Here is a 22,455-nt window from a genome sequence, read left to right on the forward strand (position 1 = left end):
ACATACATAAAAAGGTCAGGCAGAATCCTCGTACAATATCTCCAAAATCACCACATTTCTGGTGACACGAAAAATGGAGCGTTTGTCGTTGCATCAGCAAAATCACATTTCAGCGCTTATTTTACAAAAAGTAACACCAATAGATGCGTATCGACCAACAGTATACTTTTTTTTCCCAAAACAAACAAACAAACATTACATTGATCAGAATGTGACTTAAAATAGTTTGTGGGCGACAGCATCGTTTTGCACGTTTTAGTCAGCAGCGCCATATACCCAAAGTTTTCACGTTTGAGTAAATATCCCCATCTACTGGCCAAAGCATTTTACACACTTTAAATTTACAGCACGCGTATTTCTTTTTAAAACGTCTGTCAGACGATTTTATTGAATCATGCCATTGTCAGTCATCTCATCAACAATTAGAACCATATATCTGTCAAGGTGGAAAAAAAATATGTAGGTACATTTGACATCTTGCAAATCTTAAGAGCATTGTAAACCGTGATCACAAATACATCTCATCACACGTATACGCACAGAATCCTTAAAAGTGAAAATCCACTCTTGTTTATAGGTTGACATTTTTATATAAAAAGAAATTTAAAAATAGATGTGTCATTTGAAAATAAATGTAAGTTATACATCGGTGATGGTACTTATGGGATTTGTACAAAAGTGGCAACAGCTAAGACTGCATCGACATAATGAACTTTCTAAATAAAGAATATGGATTGCTATGTTTTGTGGTGTTGAATCTTAATACTGAATATTTTATAAGAAATGGTGACAACACAGCGACAATGAGGACAAAATGTGCAGTCGCATACATTCCCAAACATTCTATATAAACTATCGGCAGAAACAACTTTACTCATTGCCATGCTGTCAGTGCATTACTCTATCGAAACTGCAGACTTATATCTTCAGTATTGCCACTATAGCTTCATGTCCATCTTCATCCATTGCCCACCGAATACATTAAGGCACTTTACTGTAATTAACAGCTCCATCTATTATTAACACATATTGTACATTAAAGAGCTTTAGCATGCCACAAGTGATTCACTGACTGTACGGTTGGTGCTCTGCATGTATATGGCTATAAAAACATCACAATCATGCGCTCAGAGCTGTTCATCTTTGGCCGCAAAGCAGAAAACATACCAAAAGGTTTCAGAAACATACAGTACAAAACAAAATAAAAAGAATACATGTTTTTAGAGAAAATTTGATTTGATGAAGCACATATTACTGCAGAAATTAGGGCAATGCATGTATCATAGAGGAAATGTACCAATTGACCGGTTGAAGAAAAAAAATACATTCTTAAGGAGGAAATACAGTAAATTTATAGAAAGGAACCCATTAATGCATAGTTTTAGCAAGTCAACTCCAGTAAACGTAATTATAAGTGTTTTTATATCCTTCATAATTTAAGTCAGTAAAACATCAGGCAGAGTAAATGTGTTCATTGCATAATTACTAGAAGGATCTGACTCATTGATTGACATTCATACTAAAAAGGCCATTGTTTGGATTCATAGTACCAACAAGAAACCAGTACATAGCAGCTACAAGAGTGATTAAAATGACATTACTGTACGTGGTTAGTTTTAAAAGATGCCCATGGCAGTCTGATCCATGTCTAAAAATAGTTGTAAGTGCATGCCTAACACAAGTCCTTTTTTGTGTGCCAAGAAATCATTCACGTTAACATTTAGCATTGTTCCTTAGCAAATGGTTGCCTTCTTAGACAACACTATACAATTTGTGTTACTGAGGTATCCTCTCCAATGATATTCAATTGAAAAGGCTCCGAAGAGAAATGATCCATTGTGCGAAATGATCCAAATGAGCCAGGCAGCACAGGTGTGCAGTGGGGCCTCAAACATAGATGCCCTCTGGGTTTAGGCTGGAGCTGAGAGGACTTTTTAAGATCCGTAAATGGCTGGACAATGGTTGCAAGGACACTGGGCGCTTCAGGGAGCCAGTTAGTGGAACCAAATCTGAAAAATGGAAACATATAATGAATATAAAACAGGGGAAATGATTTGGGGCATAAGAAAGTTTGCTCCATTTCAATTTCTTTGCAATCCAAAGCCATTTATCCATATTCTGAGGTGAGCTGGGTACAGCCTGAAATATTCTCCAGCCTAACTACCTAAGTGCGCTTAAGAAAAACAACTATTCATACTTACATTTGCACTGATGGACAACTTATTTTATTATTGTAATGATTTATTAATGTAATATTTTATTAACGTCTTTTATTAATGAAACACATGTTTTTAGAATTTGGGCGAGCGGAGAACATGCAAACTCAACTCAAGAGCATGCCAAATCAAAATGATCAACCGCTTGAACGAAAAGCACAGGAAACGATAACCTTCTGCACCACTGGGAGGCAGCGTTGACATATGAAGAGGATTTTATCATTTAAGTCTTATGTTTTATAATCTATGTCTTTATGTTCTAGACACGTGTCTGTAATAGACTTTTATGAATGAATCCCATTACCGGGACGTTAAGTAAAAAGAAAGGCAGCAAGGCATAAACTTCTTTTAGGGATGAGTATTGGTTACTGTCTGTCAAAAAACAGTGGTGCAGCACAATAAGTGCACACGGAGACAATTGAGTTTGCCCCATGCCAAACAGGGTTGAAATAGTTTCGGAATTTTCAATATTGTTTTTATCCCATTTCATTGATTTCATTTCATTTCCTTTGTTTATTTTTTTTAATACTTCATTTTTGTTAATTTCTCATGAGTTTTCGCATTGCTTTAAAAAAACAAAACAAATGAAGATACATTTGTGTACACCAGGCCATAGACTCAGTAAAGCCTCTACATAGAATGGAGCGGCCATAGATCTGGTTTTACAGCAGCTAGTAGCAAATTGGTGCCCCAGCGGCCAAACAGGATTTAGTCACCCGTGTCTTTCAGACAGAATTTGCCGAAGCCATCATTTGTGACTAGCTTCGTTAACCCCTGGGTGTCCGGGGATTTTTCACTAGCCTGGCCTTATAAAAATAAAAAAAAAAAAAGACAAGGCAAATATAGTGATTGTACAGTAAAGGGCAAATAACACGAGAAATATTCACACAAGCAAAACCTGCAATTGCTAGGTAACAATAAATATTTGTACTGTGACAAGTCTCACCTCCACTATTCCCATACCCATTCCCAGCCCGACTTGGGCTGACTTCGAAAGGGTCATAACATCGTCATATTTAAATACATATTTACTTTCAACCCCTCAAATTGTTCAGTAGCATCAGCCCTATCCATACATATACTCCCTTTATGTACAAAATGGTAAAACTGCGATAATAGCAAAAGTAACTACACTGTTTATTTATATATACGACATTGAAATAGGAATATTTATTTTGCCATATTTGGAGTATTATTTCTTGTGAACACTTGTGCATTATGGGACTCCAGACTAAGACAATCATCGAAGTCATTGAACTGCTTGGAAAGGTCATAAATTGGGCACTATCACCACCCGGTGGTTTTGGGGTGTCAATGCAAAAATTTCTATTGCACCCCGTTTGCAAGTTGACATTGAAAGGATTATTACAAAAATCAGTGGAAATGCATGATGAAAGCTAAATTTCACACCTGTAGGGTGTACCTCTCAACCTCCCGTTTGCAAGCAGCAACATAATGAAAGTCGTTTTGACAATCTATGCGATATTTTAGCCTCCTAGTGCTTTGTTTGTATGCTTTTCCTTTTATATCACACATCAAAAACAAAGCCCGATTTGGGGGTTTCGTTGTGTAGTGACATCAGAGCAACAGCGACAATTGTTTCAAAGAGGCTAAGGTGTTATGTAAACCACAGTCTGGTAGTATTTTAGACCACTGTTATGTCTCTGATGTGGAGCAAGTTGGAAAAAATGGGGTCAAAACAAGCCGAGTGCTTGTGTGTCAGTCCTGTGTTTGTGTAGATCAGTTGAGTGTGGACCCATAGGTCAGGCGAGATACCTTCTGGCTTTCCTGTGACCCTGAACAGGATAATTAGTAGATAATGTATGGATGCTTTTAACTCTAATACATTTTGGAAATATATACAGAATGATACTTTTTTAAACGCTGTGGTGAGATGAGCCTTCCCAGCCTTCGACAGAAAGAGCTGAATGTGTGATAGAGGACATGTGTGAAGGAGGCTCACGAGGGTAAATGAAGGGCTTGAAGTCAGTTCCTCTAGCTGTCGGCATGAAAACCATAAGTGCTGTGTATACTGCTCCCACAGAGCACTATTTCTAGTGAGGCACCACATACTCTCACATTTGATGACACTGTAATGCATGTCTCAGGTCAGACTCATTCAAAAGGGTCAAACATAAGTGAGTCTTAAATTACTGCCAACATGTCATTTACACAAGGTCTGTTCTCTCTGACATTTAACTTAATAATGGCAGTTGTTATATAATGCGAACAGCTCTTATTATTCAATGCAGGGGCTGATCACATGTTCAAATCCTGTACAGAGCACAGATTAGTATATTTACCAATACATAACCATATACCAATTAAATGAGAGAAGGACATTACCTATAACACGATTGCTGTTTGTGGTATCGTCCTCTGCAGGTTCAGCCGGCAGCACTGTGACCTTGGTGCCAGTCTGCTTGATGAACTGCTGCAGGTTAACCTGCCTCAGCTCCTTGGTTAGCTGCTCCAGCTCATGCTGCATATCCTTTAAAGAAACAGTAAAATATCATGATTATCAAGGAATGGAGGGGGAAAACAACTATTTTATTGGACTAATGAAACATGAAAAATAGGCTAGATATCCCTATTGAGTATTTTCTTTTCCTGTGGTGGAAAATTACAGAATGGCATTTTGGCTGTGAGAGTGAATTTACATTTTCTGTCTTTCAAGTTTAAAGCATGAAGCGACCCCATTCGGGCTAAACCCGTCCTCATAGGATTGTGCTAATTTTCTAAACGAGCAGTGTGTTGGTTCACTTTGAGGTCTGGGCTGGCAAGCTCTTCAAAACATATTGCTATTTTCCAAGGCTCAATCATAGTCGAAGTGAAAGGAACTGTAGAAGCATGTAACTGTCCAAGAAGTCTGCTAAGGTGGATATTTACATGTACATCTGAATACCTGTTTATTTAAAGCAGGGATTAAGAGGTATTCCATTTTTTTTTTTGTCTTCACCTTGGAGCTTCATACACGTCATCTGAAATTTCGTTTGGCATCAATGTCATATAGTAGGTAGTGGTGCCTTGAGACTCAAGTTTAACTTGTCCTTTTATTACACTCAAGTTACTTTTTGTATAAAGAGGCACTATATAAATAAAACTGCCTTGTTGGTAACGAAACACTCAAATCATCTTTCGTCACAGAAATGAATGAAAATACCATTAGGCCTCGTCTACATGTAAATGGCTTATTTATACCCGCATAGTATCTACCTCGTTGTTGTTTATTTCAAGAAATTGCATCTATAAGAAACCAGCACAGTGCGGTTTCATTCGCTTACAAGCATGCCAAGTCGCTAGGCGGCAATGGTGTCGCCAAATTCTGTCCAATCAGAAAGAACCTCCGCTTCTGATGTGCCCAATCAGAAAGAACTTCTGCCTCTGGTGTCACCAGTATCTGCGTCTTAGGCAGGAAAAAAAACGAGTAGCACGATGACACAAATCTCCGGTTTAAGATGGTTACACGCAACCACGAAACCGGAGGGTTGGGCAAATCTCCACTTTGGCCGGAGGTTTTGAAACATTCGGTTTAGAAGAACAAAAAAAAGCCTAGCCACGTATAGCGAATAGGGCAAAACGGAGACATTTATTGCCAGGTTGCAAGAACACCGGCTACGTGTAGACAATACGCTAAAAAAGACGAAGGAGGCCAAAAAAAAACCCAACAATAGGAGAAGAGGCAAAGGCAACTCAATAATGGGAGATTTGTATATTTTCTCACTCTTTCTCAGTGAGGGCAAGCAGGCTTGGAGCTGCCCGCTTAGAGAAAGCGACAGAGATGTTGCTGGCACTGCACAAAATGGCATGACAAAAACAAAAAACCCTCACTCTTCCCATCTTTAATTTACTCTTTAAATTTAACGCAGAAAGACTGATTTAAAATATTCTGGCTCCACTATGACAGCTATTTCAACATCGCCAGGTACTTTCGGAAACATGCTTTGCATGCCCACTGCCTATGACGTCACGATATCCTATAAGCGCATGCATGACAGACTTACTACTTAAGCCTTATGAAAAAGTAATTTAATTAAATTGTAAATTAATTCATTCCACTGCTGTTTGTCACCTTGAAAGCTTACTTTGGCTTACAGCTTACTTTGGTATACACATAATATTCAATGGGGCAATGACATTCATATATTTGCTTTACCTGTAGCTTCTTGCTACTTTGTGCCAGTGATCTGTCCACAGCTCTGCAGCTGCTCTCCATCTGGACAGCATGTCTCTCTTGTGCTTTGAGTTCTGCTTTGACTCGGAGCACCTGCGCTCGAACCTCTGCTTCATTGAGCCACTCAGTCTCCTGACGCTCTCTTTGCAGACGCATTTCCTCCAAACCACTTTCTACACCCTGATAAGACCAGAAACAAAGCATTACAAGACAGCAACTTCAGTGCTTTGCATTTTAAGAAAAAAAAAAGGAATAACATGAATATCGTGTCCTTTTCTCATTTTGCGGGTGAGCTGCCTTTTAGAATGGCTCATTCCATCAACCCTGATCCACCCAAGCTGATTGGCCAATTGCTTGTATGTGCAACCTACAAGCCTGCCGTGTACTTTGTATTCTTAGCGAAGGAACCCTTGTTGTTTGTCTTGCACTGCAAAACACTTTGCCTTGCAAAATCTCATGTTAGATTTGTTTGCTTGTGAGGCCCTTGAAATTGCTCCTGAATGTCACAATTCTTCTAATTCATCTGGTGAACAAAAAAACAAGAGGGTGGTGCTGACCATGCATGCTTATTTTTTAAAATCCACCGACATGTTCAAAAAAGCAGGAAGCTATGTGTCTGTAGCACACCATTATAGCGTGACTGAATCAAGTGCATTACATTAAGGATGAAAATCCACAAAACATCTTTGATTTTTAAGACAATCCTCTTGATGGACTGCACAGAAAGACATGCTATGGGCTTGCAATACGAGGTGAAAGTCGAGTTCGATCAAAGCGTCATTTGTGCCTTTAAGGCACTCTATAGCCACTCGATAATAGAGGGACTTCATCTCCGTGTTTCCTCGATGGGAAGCGAGTAAGACTTTACAATGAAGGAATATTGGCGTGGATATGATATTGTCAAGTGCCCGACCAACAATCAAATTACTCCGAATGAGTTGAAGCAACAGACGCTGAACTCGGACTAGAAAAAATACTGTGGCCTAAGCTTACACAATGCAGGCTACACTCTTGCCGTGGATTATGCTGAGAGGCTGGCCCGGCCGCTAGCCTGCAACAAAGGGCTCGAGAGATTGTCATTAACATGCTCAGAGCCGTCGAGTTCAGGAACCGTGAGGACGGGGCTACTGCATAATATAAAGATCTCCTGGCCTAAATGAAGAAATGGCTGCAACAACTCCCCATTACGATCTTCCTAGCCCGCCGGCAACCCTATTCAGAGCCTGCAGCAGATGACTAGTCATAAGTAAGTGCTTCTAGAGTTTTCACACATGTGCATGCATCATATGAGAGAGCGTGAGAGTCATAGAATTTAAAATTGAAAGGTTTTACCAAATATATTTCATGCCCTTTATTTATGTACAGGGAGACACAAAAAAAAAAAAAACAGGATTTTTTTAATTCCATATTGCTAGACATGAGCAAGTGGCAACACTGCGGGACAATAATCTGGAATGAGCAAATACTTTGCCATTTTAGTAGCCATGAATCAGCGGAATGGACAACAGCGTGCGTTAGCCATAAAAATGTTTTATAAAAACGGTGATAGTTTGACAGATGCACAGAGGAGTTCCGACAGTTTTAACAACTTAGGGTGTAATGGTCCTGCTCCATCAAAACACCCAATAACATGCAATAAAAATAAAATAAAAAATGCGATAAAAGGTTGGATTGATAACTTTGAAGAGACAGCAACTTCCCTAAAGAAAAAAACAAGAGGACGACCAAGAAGTGCTCATACTACACAGAACATTGATGTTGTACGTCTTACGGAGCCCGCAGCGTTTAATTTGTTAGTTTGAAATGTCAAAAAAAAAAAAAGCAAATATTTTTCTTATTATTTTTTTATCACTCTTGGTTTGATTGTATTATTAAAAAATTGCAATTTTTTTGGGTCACCCTGTATGTACAATGTCCATTGGGGGCAGAACGTGTTTCAAAGAATTCACTTTTCGTGGGGATTTCTGGGTTTTAACAGCGAAAAAATAGGGAACACACCTGCACCATTGCCAGTTTCTCTTCAATCTCCCTTTCGCAGCCCTGCAGACGACCACGCAGCTCTTCGAGCCTCTCCTCCAGCTGCCTTTCACTCTCCAGCTCAATCTGCAGCTCAGTGGTCCAAAACTCCTCTTCCTCCATCTCCACCTCAGTCTTCCTCAGATGCTTCTCCAGTCTGGAAATCTCCTCAATCAGACCGCCACCTGAATCCCCGCCGCAGACTGTAGCTCGCCCTGCTCGGGCATCAGCCCAGGCTTTGAGCTCAACTTCATAAACCTCCAGTTTCTTCTCTAGCACACTGAGAGTTTCTCTCTGAATCCCCACCAGTCGAACAAGGTCCTCCATGCGACAGGCCCAAAGGCCATGAGATGCACTCCCAGTGGCTGCTCCTGCATGATGGTGAGTCCCACCTAGCTGAAGTCTCCTTCTGGCTTCAGGTTCACTTGTCCGCCCACCACTCAGTATCTCCCTAAGACCTCTGGGCGGTCCTGTAAATGTAAGGGATTTTCGCCGAGGCTCATGGCGACAGACGGAGCGATCACTGGGATGGTGAAGCTTGGCGAGTGGGGGAAGGCTCTGCCGGTGAAAGCCCCGTTCGGGCCCTCTCAGAGGGGGCCCTTCTGAAGGGGGCCTTTCAGTCAGGGACGGGCCTGTGCGAAGCAATATCAACTGGACATCACCTGCGTATTGACCCCATGTATTAAGAGAGGCAACTGGACTCTCATGAGGGGCTAGATGACGTTCCGTGTCTCGCCATTTTTCTACCAGACTGTATCTTCCAGTCCGACCTGCAAAATACACAATAGAGAGCTGCTTGAAAGATTTGCATCCACAAGAAGCACAATAGAAAAATGAGCTTGAGCTTTCGAATTTTGATCATCACATGAACAAATCATAGGGTGGAAAATTGCACTGCTCAACACCACGTCATAAAGCATTGGTTAAAGAATAGGAAAAGGCAGAGGAGGGGGCTCCGCTTTGTCAGCTTGGCAGTGAAGAAACCGATGAGTCATACTTTCCCTCCTCCAACCCTGTATTTGTGGGAAGTGATGTCAATACAGTCTGCTCAAGCACTTGTATTTCTCACAGAGCCATATGGGATAGGGGGGTTGCTGTTTGGAAGAAATGGCCAATAAAGCCATGATGACCCATTGAATCGCAGCAGGAGCATCGTGTGGAGGCAGATCGACTAATAGGTGTTGTTTTTCTTAAAAAGTATTAGATGAGAAATAAATGGGTCGATGACTGTTTTACAATGTTCCTTTCGGTACATTCACGATACCTTCCATATCATACGGAAGGAAAGCTGTTTATTTCATAGGAATTGGCCTTGGGCAACAAAACAATATTAAAGATTGTCCAGTGCCGACATGTCATTCAGCAAAACGCAATTTACAAAAACGCTGAGGGCGAGCGTGGCTGCAACCAATCAACAATGATTATACCTCTTCTCTTCTTGAAGCATATATGCAAGGGCACAGAGTACAACTTCTGCAATATCTGTTTTGTGATACCCATTCCCCATTCTGCGTTTCTATTTTATTTAACTTTCTGATTGCTTGGATGGAGGTACAGTCAAACTCCTCTACAACGAAATCTGCACGTGCAAAAATACTCCTCAGTGTGAAAAAAAAAAATTGTTTCTGTATTTGCCTTGAACTGAAATTCACTACAGTGAAAAGAAGCCTGCAGCAAAAGTCTAGCTTGGTTTATGCTTGATGCGCCGGCACGCGTTTTGCAGCACTTTATACTCGGTGCGGCTTTACCCCGCGGTCAGACAATATTCTCCCATACTATAGGTGACAGCATACAAACAACTACTCTATAACAGAGGTAGAAAATCCCAGTAGATTTAAATGATCGAAATTATTTCAAGCAATTTTTCATCACACTCCTCATCCCTCTCCTACATGGTACTTGCCACGAGTTGTTTGCAGTATTAAGGTCAAAGTAGTTCTTCTTAAAAAAGTTATGATGGTTCGCCTTATAATCAGGTGCGCCTTATATATGGATCAATATTGAGATTGGGATTCGTAGATGGGGAATAAACTGATAAAGTAAGATTTACCTGTTTCTTTTGAGTGTTTACAGTTGAACAAGGTTGGTCATATTGACATTGAGTTATTATGCTATTGAGAATTTAGAGTTGTTATATGAGTTATTATTGTTATTACTTTGAGTATTACTATATTGAGATTGAAAAAGTTTTAAATTATTTCATTAATTGAGGATGCGCCTTATATATGTAAAAAGTTATAAAATATGTCATTAATTGAGGGTGCCCCTTATAATCCGGTGCGCCTTATAGTGCAGAAAATACGGTAATGTCATTTTAATGACAGCAAGTAGCAACAAAACGTATGTAAATGTAAATTTATGTAAATCAATTCTCTTTTATTTGAGAAATATAGCTTGGAAGTAAATTGCACATTTACAGTTGAACCAAGCTAGACTATATGTAATCAACTGGTAAGGCCACTGAAGGCTCCTTAGACTCGGCCATTTTACATCATCTGGCATTGAGCTGAGCCAGGAATGGTCATTCCCGCAACATTGAGCACATGTGATGTCATTTTACTGACAGCGAGTAGCAACAAAACGTATGTAAATGTAAACTTATGTAAATGAATTATCTTTTATTTGAGACATAAATCTGGGAAGTAAATTGCACATTTACAGTTGAACAGAACTATACTATGTGATCGACTGGTAAGGCCACTGAAGGCATTTTAGACTCGACCATTTTACATCACCTGACATTGTGTCACGCAGCATCATTGCAAGACATGCCTTACACATCATCCACATTGTCGTGCGCATCATCTTTCATGGTTCGTCTGTTTGGTCACGTGCTATGACAATGTATATTACTCATCTTTTGCCGGCTCGGTTTTCACACAGTTTGTCTTACCTATTGCCTGAGCCAGTGCAATCACCACTTCCTGGCAGGTGGTCGCTTCAGTTACCCCACAGACGACCCTTTGAACTCCATCCACCCAGACCTTGAGCTCCATTATGGGTCAAAAGTGACAAGGCTTTCTATGATGCGTTGGCCCCAACATTCTTAAGGACATCAGATGCGCAAGGGCAGATGAAGCCCTTCTGGCTGTTCCTGGGGAGGAAACATGAGAGGAAACAGGAAACAGAGTGTGGATGTGAGGATGTGCCCAAGGATCGCTTACCTTAATGATGAACTCAAAGCACTGTTATTTGTAAGTGTTAATCATCAGGTTATTTACTTTACCGCACAGTTCCTCACTGTGAAAATACTGAGTTCGGTTCTGTCCTTTATTAGTCATGCCTAGACCATCTGGCCGTAACGCTCTTGCTTTGCACTTAATAGGTATGTTGCGTCTACAGAGAAGCGAGGAAATAGTAGCAATAGGCATTCACGGGCCCCGATGCTGCTTTTGTGCAGAGAAATAGGAAGCCATGATGACAGAGAAGGAAAATTATGTCTGTGACATAACAGAAAATGAAGCAGCATGAAAATGTTTTGTTGCAAAACAGGAAGGTAGCGCCAGAGGGGATCACAATACAAGGAAATGACAAATGCGTGTTTTTGATGCCACTGTTCTTTGAGCTCCTTAATCTGCTCTGCTCATTAGAACATGCACAAGTTTTAATGTTTGTACTTTTGAATCAAAGAAAAGTAGGGAGTCGCTAGGTTTACTATAATAAATTTACTTACATAAAACACATTTTGGGATCAATTGCGATTTTCAGAGCAGTTTTAATACAACTCAGTATTTTTCTGTTAACAAGAAATACTGACTGAATTTTGACTCCTTTACACTGAGCTGCCGATACTTTTAGAGAACTCATTTTTGTAATTTGTTGTTTGAACATTGTTTTGTTTTTTTGTTTTGGTTTGTCAAAGACTTCTGCCACATGTTCTATCATACCAACAGATACATTTCATATTCCCATTCTATATTTTGGTCTATTAATAATCATGTTGATTTAAAAGAACATCGGAATTTACTTGCCCTTTTTGGAGATACTTTATACTTTTACTTGAGTCATATTATGCTCGTGCAACACCCCTCCTACATGAGTGTAATTTTTGCGGCACTAACCACCTCTGACTAATCCTCAGAAATCTCTGAACACTAACAAGTGGTGAATAACACGCTATAAAGCATGTGTTATGTTACATGAAGGTCATTATCCAACAAATTGTGACACATGAAACATTCATCTAGCATGAAGGCCTCCCCTTCAAGGGCGCTGTACTCAGACAAAATGAAAGGCATTGCTCCATAAAGCTATACCAATGTCTCAAACAGTCTCTTTGTTCACCTACCCTTTCGACAATTCCTCCACCCCCTTCACAATCACATACTGGCCTAACCACAGTACTCTGATTTTTCTCAGGAGTCCTTCAGCCAGACAGCCATAGGCCAAGTGCAAGGTTGCTTCTGGAACTCAGACAATACAATAAACTTGGAGCATTGTTAAAATAAAGAGAATACCTTTTTATAGGGAAGTAATTAACCAAATTATTGATTGTTTGAAAATGTTATGATTATGTTTAATTGATGAAATGGAGCACAGCACTTGCGTTCTTAATCTTAAACCACAAGGCATACTTTGCCGGATTTAAAGCTTTTGATTTCAAGAAGATTTTGATTGCTTGGGTTAGCCTCTTCTAACTTGTTTTCTCTTATTCACCTTTCAAACACCCCACGTCCCTTCCCCACCCCCCTCCGCCGAACTACACAGACCTCCACTACTCTTGTTCTCCATCAGGCTGTTTACGTATTTCTAACCAGCGGGAGCAACACTGCTGTCAAATGGTCACATTTAATCACTACAGTGCTCAATTGGTTTAATATTAAGAGGAGCGCTGGTCAGGAGTGTCATCTAGCCATTCTTTTTTTTTTTTAATTAAATAAAATACTGCAAAGGGTTCTTTCTTACCATAGCAAAAGCATTGTTTCATTAGCTGGCCATTTTTAAAGCAGTTTCTTGGGTATCATTCATATTTTCATAAGTTGGAGGTTGAAAGCTTAAAAATTCTGTCTTCACGACAGAAAAAAAAATGTTTAGTCTTACACATTTCCCACATATATATATATATATATATATATATATATATATATATATATATATATATATATATATATATATATATATATATATATATGCTTAGTAAAAACTGTAGAGCTTTTTGTTTAAAAAAAAATAGAAAAAAATGTTTAGTCTTATATATATATATATATATATATATATATATATATATATATATATATATATATATATATATATATATATATATATATATATATATATATGTGGGAAATGTGTAAGACTAAACATTTTTTCAAATTTTATATATATATACAGTCGGCCCCCGGCTTACGAGCACCCTGATTTACGAACAATTCGCCTTACGAGCGTGGATCAGGGAGATTTTTGTCCTTCGCTTACGAACAAACCTCTCGCCTTACGAGCAATTCGACATGCCGGCCATTGAGTATGTAAAAATGTTCTCGTTTAATTGCGTCAATAAAATCAAGAGTAGCGACGTCATCAATCATCAGTAGATACTTGTGGCAGTTACGTGAACGCTATTGGTCTTACAACGTCACACTGACTGTCTCACTCACGGTGTCTAAATATATTACCATTTAAGTGTAGTGTTTGTACAGCTAAAGGGAAAAACAGCTGACATGAAATTAAATGTGCCGATTGCAGGACAAAGAATTGTCATTGGTTTAAATGTGTGTTTTTTTTTTAATTAATTGTCAATACATTCCAACCGTTTAAAAAAAAGTGCGAATAATTATCAGTCAGTCACGGAGATGCGAATATGCTATTGGTCGATTAAGGTCACCCGGTCTCACTCACGGAGATGCTATTGGCCGGCGTCACACGTCAATCACAGAAATGCCGATATGCTATTGGCCGAACGCCTTTATCTAGCTTGATGGGACAGGATGTAAGGAAGGAGAGAAAATTAGTGAAAAACGGAATGTTGTGAAGACTTTGCAAACTTTATCTGTTAGACATAGCTTCTAAAATTACTAGCAGCGGTAAAGAAAGAAATAAGAGGATGATGTTTTAGTATCTGCGTGATTTGCACCCTGACTGAAAGAGTTACTGTAACACTGTAAGACCAATAGCATATCTATCGTCGTGTTATCTTTGAGCGTTGAATTCTGCCCCCATCTGCTTACACCCAGCTCAAGTCTCGTCGTTTTAAAGGTAAAAGCTATTCATCCATTGTATTTATTATATAATGCAAGTGTACAGCAGATTATGTCACTCAATTTTAATATATGTATACAGTGTGTCGTTTTTACCTAAGGCTTCGGCGCGCGTTGCACGCATTCACGAATTAACATGGGTTTGGATTGCCCGCTATACGAGCAATTCGAGATACGAGCGTAGCCGCTGAACGGATTAAGTTCGTAACCCGGGGGCCCACTGTATATATATATATATATATATATATATATATATATATATATATATATATATATATATATATATATATATATATATATATATATATATATATATATATAAATATATATATGTGGGAAATGTGTAAGACTAAACATTTTTTTCTAATTTTTTTTTTTTTTTTTAAACAAAAAGCTCTACAATTTTTACTAAGCAAATAAAAAATGTAAATTTTAGTACAGGTATATGTCATGGACCGCTTAAATTTGTACAGTGTGCCAATAATAGCCCCCGGGCCATAGTTTGGACATCCATGCCCTACATCGTCTGGTAGGCTTTCACCACCCCCTCCATGCCCAACTGCAAGGCTCTAGTACTTCTTGGCCAGGCTGCTCACATCTATTTAGCCAGCAAGAGCAACGCTGGCATCAAATTGTCACAGTTAATCATTACAGTGCTCAAAATTAAGAGGAGCGCGGGCTGAGAGTTCACGCAAATTCTCATCGCTTGCAAACAACTCAAGTATTTTATATGACGAGGAATCTCGTCCATGGCAATGAAAGCGTTAAGGCCATGATGCAAAGGAGCCTTTAACACTCTCGAGGTAGGCACTTCCAATTTGCAACAATGAAACAAGAATCGCCTACTTAACTCCACATTAATATTTTATGATACATTTTTTACTGAGAATTTTTTTTTTAAACGTACCAAACTTAATTTGAGCCTAAGAGAGTTAACTATTAGAAAGACTAGGGTAAAGTTACTATATAAGGACCCAGTGAATGAGACAGGTTTAGGGAGTACGGTTTGCCCAGTTTAATGAATGGTAATTAAATTTCAACAATAAAATTTAACCAGCAGATAACTAATCACTTTCATGCATAAATGTTAGCTATACACTTAGGTATAGATACATTAGATTTAAATTCACAACAATAACCCACAAAACTGTCGATTGGAGCAGGGCTTTGCAGGGCAGAGAGCCATCGACAACTCTGCACGCTCCATTCCTCTGGCCTGTCAAAGCCACAGTCTGGGGAGATGCCCACTCACTGATTTGTGTAGCTCATCTAAGCCAGAGAATCGTTTCTGAGATTGAAGATGACTTAAAATGCTTTGATATGAATAGCTGCAGCAAACACGTAACCAAACCCATGTGAGCAAATGTGCTGTGGACTCAAGATGAATTCCCCTAAGAGCACAAAGGTGTGTGCTGTGTGTGCCCGTGGCTAACCTCCAAGTCGAGTTGGCCATGACAAAGGCTTCACTGGCCTCTGCTGTAAACAACTTACCATATGGTTGTGTGGGTGTTTCCTAGTGGCTTACTATGGTGCTGTAACTCACACCAAGGAGAAATCCCGAGGGAGACTTTGGTGCAGGAGCTTAACACTCGCACTGCTTCTTTCAGGGATTTACAGAAAAAGAAGCAATCACAAAAAGACATGGAAAGAGTTCCGCTGAATAGACTACCGCTCTATTATGGCGGTATTATCTAAGCTAAACAAAACACAACCTGGAGTAAGATCAACTAAAGAGGGTGGACTGTGAAGCACCGAGTGAACCAAATACAATACTGAGCTCACAAAAATACCTCTGAAGCTCAAAGGAAAAAAAAAAGGTAAAAACAGCCTTGGTTCTGTTTGACATTGAGAGGGTTATTATGGATAATCAGAATGTTAATAGAGGGCTTTTGATACACCGGAGTACGTCATACTGCCGTTGATACTTTTAAACAATGAGCTGTTTCTTCAATGCTAGTAGCCTTGTTTGAATGTGCAAGCTTTCAGTCCATTTTCACTTCCTGTGGTGCAAGTGTGGGTTACATTTTATAATCAGAAACAGACCCTTTGTGAAATTAAGAGCAGGAAAAGGATATAGTAGTTGTGTGTGCACAAAAGCTACAACCAAGAGGACTCTGAAAGAGAATTGGTAGCGTCAAGTAGATGGTTATCCAACATATTGCAAAACTGTTGCATTTGATTGACTATTTGGGAGCAACCAACAAAGTCTTTCTTTCACTGCTTAAAAAAGCTGCCAGAAAAAAGCAAATTCTCATGAAGGAAACTTTTGGATTGGTGGAAACTTGGAGTGAAGTTCACCAGTCTGCTGGAGTCATTACAGTAACTGTCAGTATGTCTGCATACCAAGAACTACACTGACTTCATACCCTCACCCTAACCCACTAGATAGCCACTCGCCTGCATTTGCATGTCCGTCAAAATGCCCATATTTTTCATCAAGAAATAATGATTAGGTCGTAATTAATTCATTTTGTAGGATAAAAATGCATTCGTAACATCAATACTTTTTATGTTCCTATTTCCACGTGGTTAAATGTTCCTATTATTTGGCATCCTTCTGTAATGTATCAAACTGAACTGGAATCCATATGGACTGGCATTTGTGTGTCACCGACAACCACAATCGCGACATCTAAAGGCAAGGCTCTTTTTGGCACAACATAAGAAACATTCGCAACAACAGGTATGCCATCAGAGAATTATAATATCCTCTGTGAAGCGTAAACAATGGAGTGCATGGCAAAGACACAACCCAAAAATGGGCCTTGATCCTAAAGAGCCAACGCTGATAAGATCCTGGGCATACATTCCAAGCCTGTGAGAATGCAACAGCGCATGACCAAAAGATAAGAATGCCATGGGAAACCATTCTTTGTGATCTTGATTCTTTTGTGACAGTCAGTAGCTATGGTAGGGAGGTAGTGACAGGCAGCCAGCCCACTGACCAAATGTGCAAACACATTGTTTAAAAAAAAGACAACAACAACAAAAAAAACCCCATTATTTTTAGGGGAAAAAAAACAAATCAAAGGTTGCCAATGAATTTTGTTATTGCTTTTTTTTCTAAATTCCTGGGGTGGTTAGCAGGGCAAAGCCCAATTTATGTGGGAAATAAAATTTGACATTGGAGGTTTAGCAATAGATGGCTTGGTGAAAGACTGAATATCACGTACGCCTCATAGTTCAGTCCCGAGTTCAATTCCAGCTTGCTACGGCTTTCCTGTGTGGAGTTTGCATGTTTTCCCCAAGCCCATGTGGGTTCTCTGCAGGCACTCCGGCTTCCTCCCACACACCCAAAAAAACATGCATGGCAGGTGTATTAGACACTCTAAATTGTCCTTACGTGTGATTGCGTACATATATGGTTGTTCATCTCTGTGTGCTCTGCAATTGGCTAGCAACCAGTTCTGGGTGTCTCCCCGCCTACTGCCCAAAGACAGTTGCGATAGGCACCAGCAAGCCTGCGAACCTAGTGAGGATAAGCGGCTATGGAAAATGGATGGATGGCATTATTTTTAATTCTTTGACCTTACAAACATGGCAGTAAGTTTCCAATGGATTTCAATGGATGCGAATTATCCGTGAACCTTCATGGTTCGCAGGCCAGCCCAGTCGATAGACCCCATGAATAGTGACGTTCTACAATAAACTTTTGAGTTGCAATACTATCATTCACCACTAGATGGCAGTAATGGCTGAGTGGTGCTTGCACAAGGTATCCTACAACCTGTTTTAGTTTTTGGTTTTTTTGCAAATTTTGAATGATATGCAGGGAACAATATCTGAATGCACAAAATCAGTACTTGAAATTAATGTTTGTTTTCAGTGAGAAGATAATATGATGTATATTGGTTCCAAAAAATGAATAAGATCCACCCATGATCTATTCTGTTTATCTTCACAAGGGGCGCAAACATGTTGACGCATTGCTCAGCTGTCTTCAGGCAGAAGGCGAAATACCCTGAACAGGTTGCCAGCCAATCGAAGAAAAAAAACATTTTTTTCCAAAATTAAAATGACATTGTTGTCATTCATCCAGTTAGGAGGTAGGTATATGCTGCTACGTGATCTCCGAGGAGCACTGATCAAAAGTTTGTGCCCCACTCCTTCAATTATGTTTCCCAACTTTGAGCAAAAGAAGAACTGTTTCATTTTTCCGTTTTAAATGAAACAAATGACTAATTTTTCCTCTTTCTTTACAGGAGAGCGATGAAGTGCACTGCTTGAAAATGGGTCTGACAAGTCGATGGCCTCTTTATCTGAACACTGAAACTGTTGTCTGTGAAAACGGAACACACAAGACCATGTGTTTTAAGCTTGAGTGTGCACGAGTTTGTCACAAGCAAAATAATGGTGGCTCGCTGGGCTCTTGTGGTGTCTGAGCAGATACAGCTTCTACATTTACTGTGTCAACATAAGTTGCTTTACATACATGCTGTGTAACTACTATAATAATATGAAATAAAATCATGCACAAGCAGACAAAGTGTACTGAAAATATGGTTCTGGATAAGGCCCAAGAGGACAAGGAGTTGATGTTCAATTATTATCATCAATTACTGGCTTTGCAAGTAGATTGTGTTTAAACGGCAAGTGTTCTTCGATTTTATCAGCTGTGCAAGATGATACTCAAATTGCAAAATACTTTTTTTTTTTTTTACCCTCATGTAATTATATTGTAACTGTCAGTCACAGATGGTGAAGTGGTACGTTTGTGTAGTGGCAAGTTTCCAAGCAGTGACAGTGTCTATATGAGAGCTAATAGTTGTGTTTCTCTGCATGAAATTAAACTACAGATTTGATGTTCTTCCACGATTGGAATTTAGGTCTTTGAGAGTAAACCCAAATTGTCCCCCTGCCTCTAGAGTTGGCTGGTATTAAAAAACTATTAAGACCTAAAGCAGTCTCCTCCACTTAAGATGTGAACGCTGGCTTAGACTCGAACATCTGGATGGTATATTTGGCCAAGCAATAATGCTGTTTTTATTTCGGTGCCATATGCATCGCACGCTGGCCAGCTTTGAAGAGGCAGCAGGGACCCAGAAGGGCAGCGGGAGGCCCCAGGACAGCCTTAATGTTGCAGTTCCGTAGTTTGTGCTAAATCATCCGGTGTCGAAATATACTCTTTGTGCTGAGCATTTATGCAACTAAAACTGGTTTAATGCAGGCATTGTAAACCTTTATTTTGCCAGCATGTCTTTGAAGGTCCTGTTTTTAATGTTTTTCTTCTCATTTAAATAATCCTTGCTATACTTTTTTCAGGTTTGCAAGATAATTTGGGTTGAAAATGAGAAGGATGCTCATGTTCAATTTTAAACATCTATATTTTTAACCATTAACATTTAGCTGATTTCTCATTTATGCCCTATTTGCACTGTAGGCTAAAATATCATTTCATTCTTTGTACAAAGCAGTTCAATCACATGCATGAACATGAATATCAGTTATGTTAAAATATTGTTAATTACAGACACTGTTCGATTTCTACTACTGTTTCACTGGGTCCCTACCATTTGTTTTGAAGTAGGTGGAAACTAAATTGTAGTGCATTTTAAAGCCTGCTTGATGGCACCTTGGAGTGAATGAATCCTAATGAAGTGTCAGGCCACAGTTGACTAAAGGTATTGATGATTCATGGGGCTTCACCACACCATTATTACCTGACAGTGGCCACGTGGCATTAGAGACAGCCTGTTCACCCAGTCAATGTCAACATTACAATGGCTGGTACATTGGTAGAGTACCACTTCTTTTTTTCTTGCACTCTGAGGCTGAGTGACTGATGGGCTGTGTGTGTGGGGCTGTGCTGCTTAAATCTGTAATTGTGTCATGTATGTATAAAGCTATCCTTCAGAAAATGTCCCCAAACACAGCGGAATTCTGGTTCTAAAAAAATGTTGTTTACAAAAAAAGAATTAACTAGTGCTAAATGCCTTTTGCAATACTAATTATGCAGGTACTTTAATGATTCACAACCTTACGTCAGAACGGCATCAAATTTCATTTGTGAGAGTTGGCAAATCTTTTGCCTTTTAATAATGCTTTAAATCCGCAAATTGAGCAAAAGTCAAATTTAAACAGATCACAGACTAATTTTAACAAACGCGTCAAACAGCGGGGAAATAATGGCTTAGGATGGACGGGCATCTTTAAAGTGGCCCTCCGTTACTTTATTAAGTGCACCAAAGTGAGTAAATTCAAAGGTCATAGTGTAGCTGCGAACTACTATACAAATGGCAAGACCAAAAAGATCCCACAAATCTAATCCGCTACCTCTGTTTTATCTTTTAGAGTGAAATGAAGTGATTGTCTTGTGAGTACGCATGGATGGAAAGGGGGTGGAACAAAGTTGTTGGCAGCTAAACCACGCAGCACACAAAAATGGATTGTTTGTTGAAACTACATGAAACACTCATCATTCCAACTAAACAAGCAAGTAACGGTATTCGCTTGACGTGCATTGTCAGTATGTGCTGCAGTTAAAATAGTTCCTTCAAAGCTTCAACAAGCTCCCACGATTGGTAGCTAATCGGCAGGAGAAACTACTCGAAGCCTATATCAACACAACAGCAGTAGAAAAAATTCCACTATTATTAGCGCCGTGTACTGCTTACCTTTCTGGCGCAAAGAAGACTCGATCGGCTCACTACTCCTTTTGCTTAGTGAAGTTTGCAGATAAAACATTCGTGGCGCCGAGAACAGCGCACACTAGATCCTTCACCATCGTCCACGAACGACCTGAGACAAAGAGGCGATGGTCGTTTCGGCGACAGAAACGACAAGGACGTATGCGCTCCCTATCTCAAAGTTTGAGTCGGTCCACTCAGAAGTGTTCTCGTGTTTTGCTCTCTCGCCAGTGAACAGCGGGGGGAAAAAGCACCTCTCCCCCCACACTTGTCTCTTCTCTCCTCCTGCAGGCGCACATCGCATTGGAAGTGGGGCACCGCAAGGCATTGTGGACCGTTTAAAGGGAGAGGCAACCCTGAGCTACAACTCCCGCATCCAGGGCATCTGGTCACGGGGTGGCGTCCTGAAAAGCCACATGTACTGACCTTCAAGTGAGCTCACCTCACCTGAAGACACGATATCCACGAATCCTTTGGGGAAATGAGATGGGAAATAAGCATTCAATAGCCTACTACAAACACCATCAGATGATTTTGTTCCGGACAACATGCATTCAGGGTAAACGTAATAATAACAATATTACGCAAAGGATGCACAAATAGATGCCCCCAGGCCAAATTTGGTCCGTGTCCACACTTAGAGTGGCCCATTGATTAATTTATGAAAATTATGAAGGACATATCAGTTTTAAGAGGTAATAATCACAGCTGGGTAAAACCGTTGTTACATTGGCCTGTAATTGACGGGTGTGCACCATTCGGTGAGCACTTTGGCATTTTTGGCATGTGCTTTATGACCCCAAATCTTGAAAACAAATAGATAGACTGGAACAATAGAAGCATGTTTGCGTTTGTCAATCGTACAGACGGTCCTTCCTATTCTGTTTACGGGGCTTCACACTATTAAAGCACTCAGTGAAAATACAGATGCCCTCGTAAAAGTTGGGCATCCATCAATGACCGAATGATGTAAAGACAGTATTGTCCAGCTCTGTTAATAACCATGCTCATCACTCGGTGGCAGACATTGTTAAATAGACAAAGGGCATACCCATGGTAAAAAGCAGGAGATTGGGTACAACAGGAGGCAGTTTATATTTGATTGGCAAGTATTTGTCTAAATTGCCATGAGATGTGATGTGCCATGAACTATTTCAATTCACTGTAAATCAGAACTACAAGAGTGTCACGAATGTGACCAGAACAAACAGGGTGGGAATGAATGCAGC

General features: G+C 39.8%; 1 protein-coding gene across 1 annotated transcript; it reads right to left on the minus strand.

The window, feature by feature from the left end:
• Window positions 1-337: 337 nt before the first annotated feature.
• Window positions 338-21,539, minus strand: rassf8a (Ras association domain family member 8a). Its single transcript, XM_088418188.1, has 6 exons — window positions 21,215-21,539; window positions 11,300-11,500; window positions 8,389-9,176; window positions 6,373-6,570; window positions 4,563-4,707; window positions 338-2,009 (listed from the first exon to the last, which is right to left on the minus strand). Exons 2-6 carry the CDS (start codon window positions 11,400-11,402, stop codon window positions 1,888-1,890), a joined length of 1,356 nt encoding a protein of 451 aa, XP_088274314.1. The 5' UTR covers window positions 11,403-11,500; window positions 21,215-21,539; the 3' UTR covers window positions 338-1,887.
• Window positions 21,540-22,455: the final 916 nt, after the last annotated feature.

This window comes from Hippichthys cyanospilos, chromosome 6 (assembly GCF_059441005.1).
Source record: "Hippichthys cyanospilos isolate Australia breed blue-spotted pipefish chromosome 6, RoL_Hcya_1.0, whole genome shotgun sequence".
NCBI classification, from domain to species: domain Eukaryota; kingdom Metazoa; phylum Chordata; class Actinopteri; order Syngnathiformes; family Syngnathidae; genus Hippichthys; species Hippichthys cyanospilos.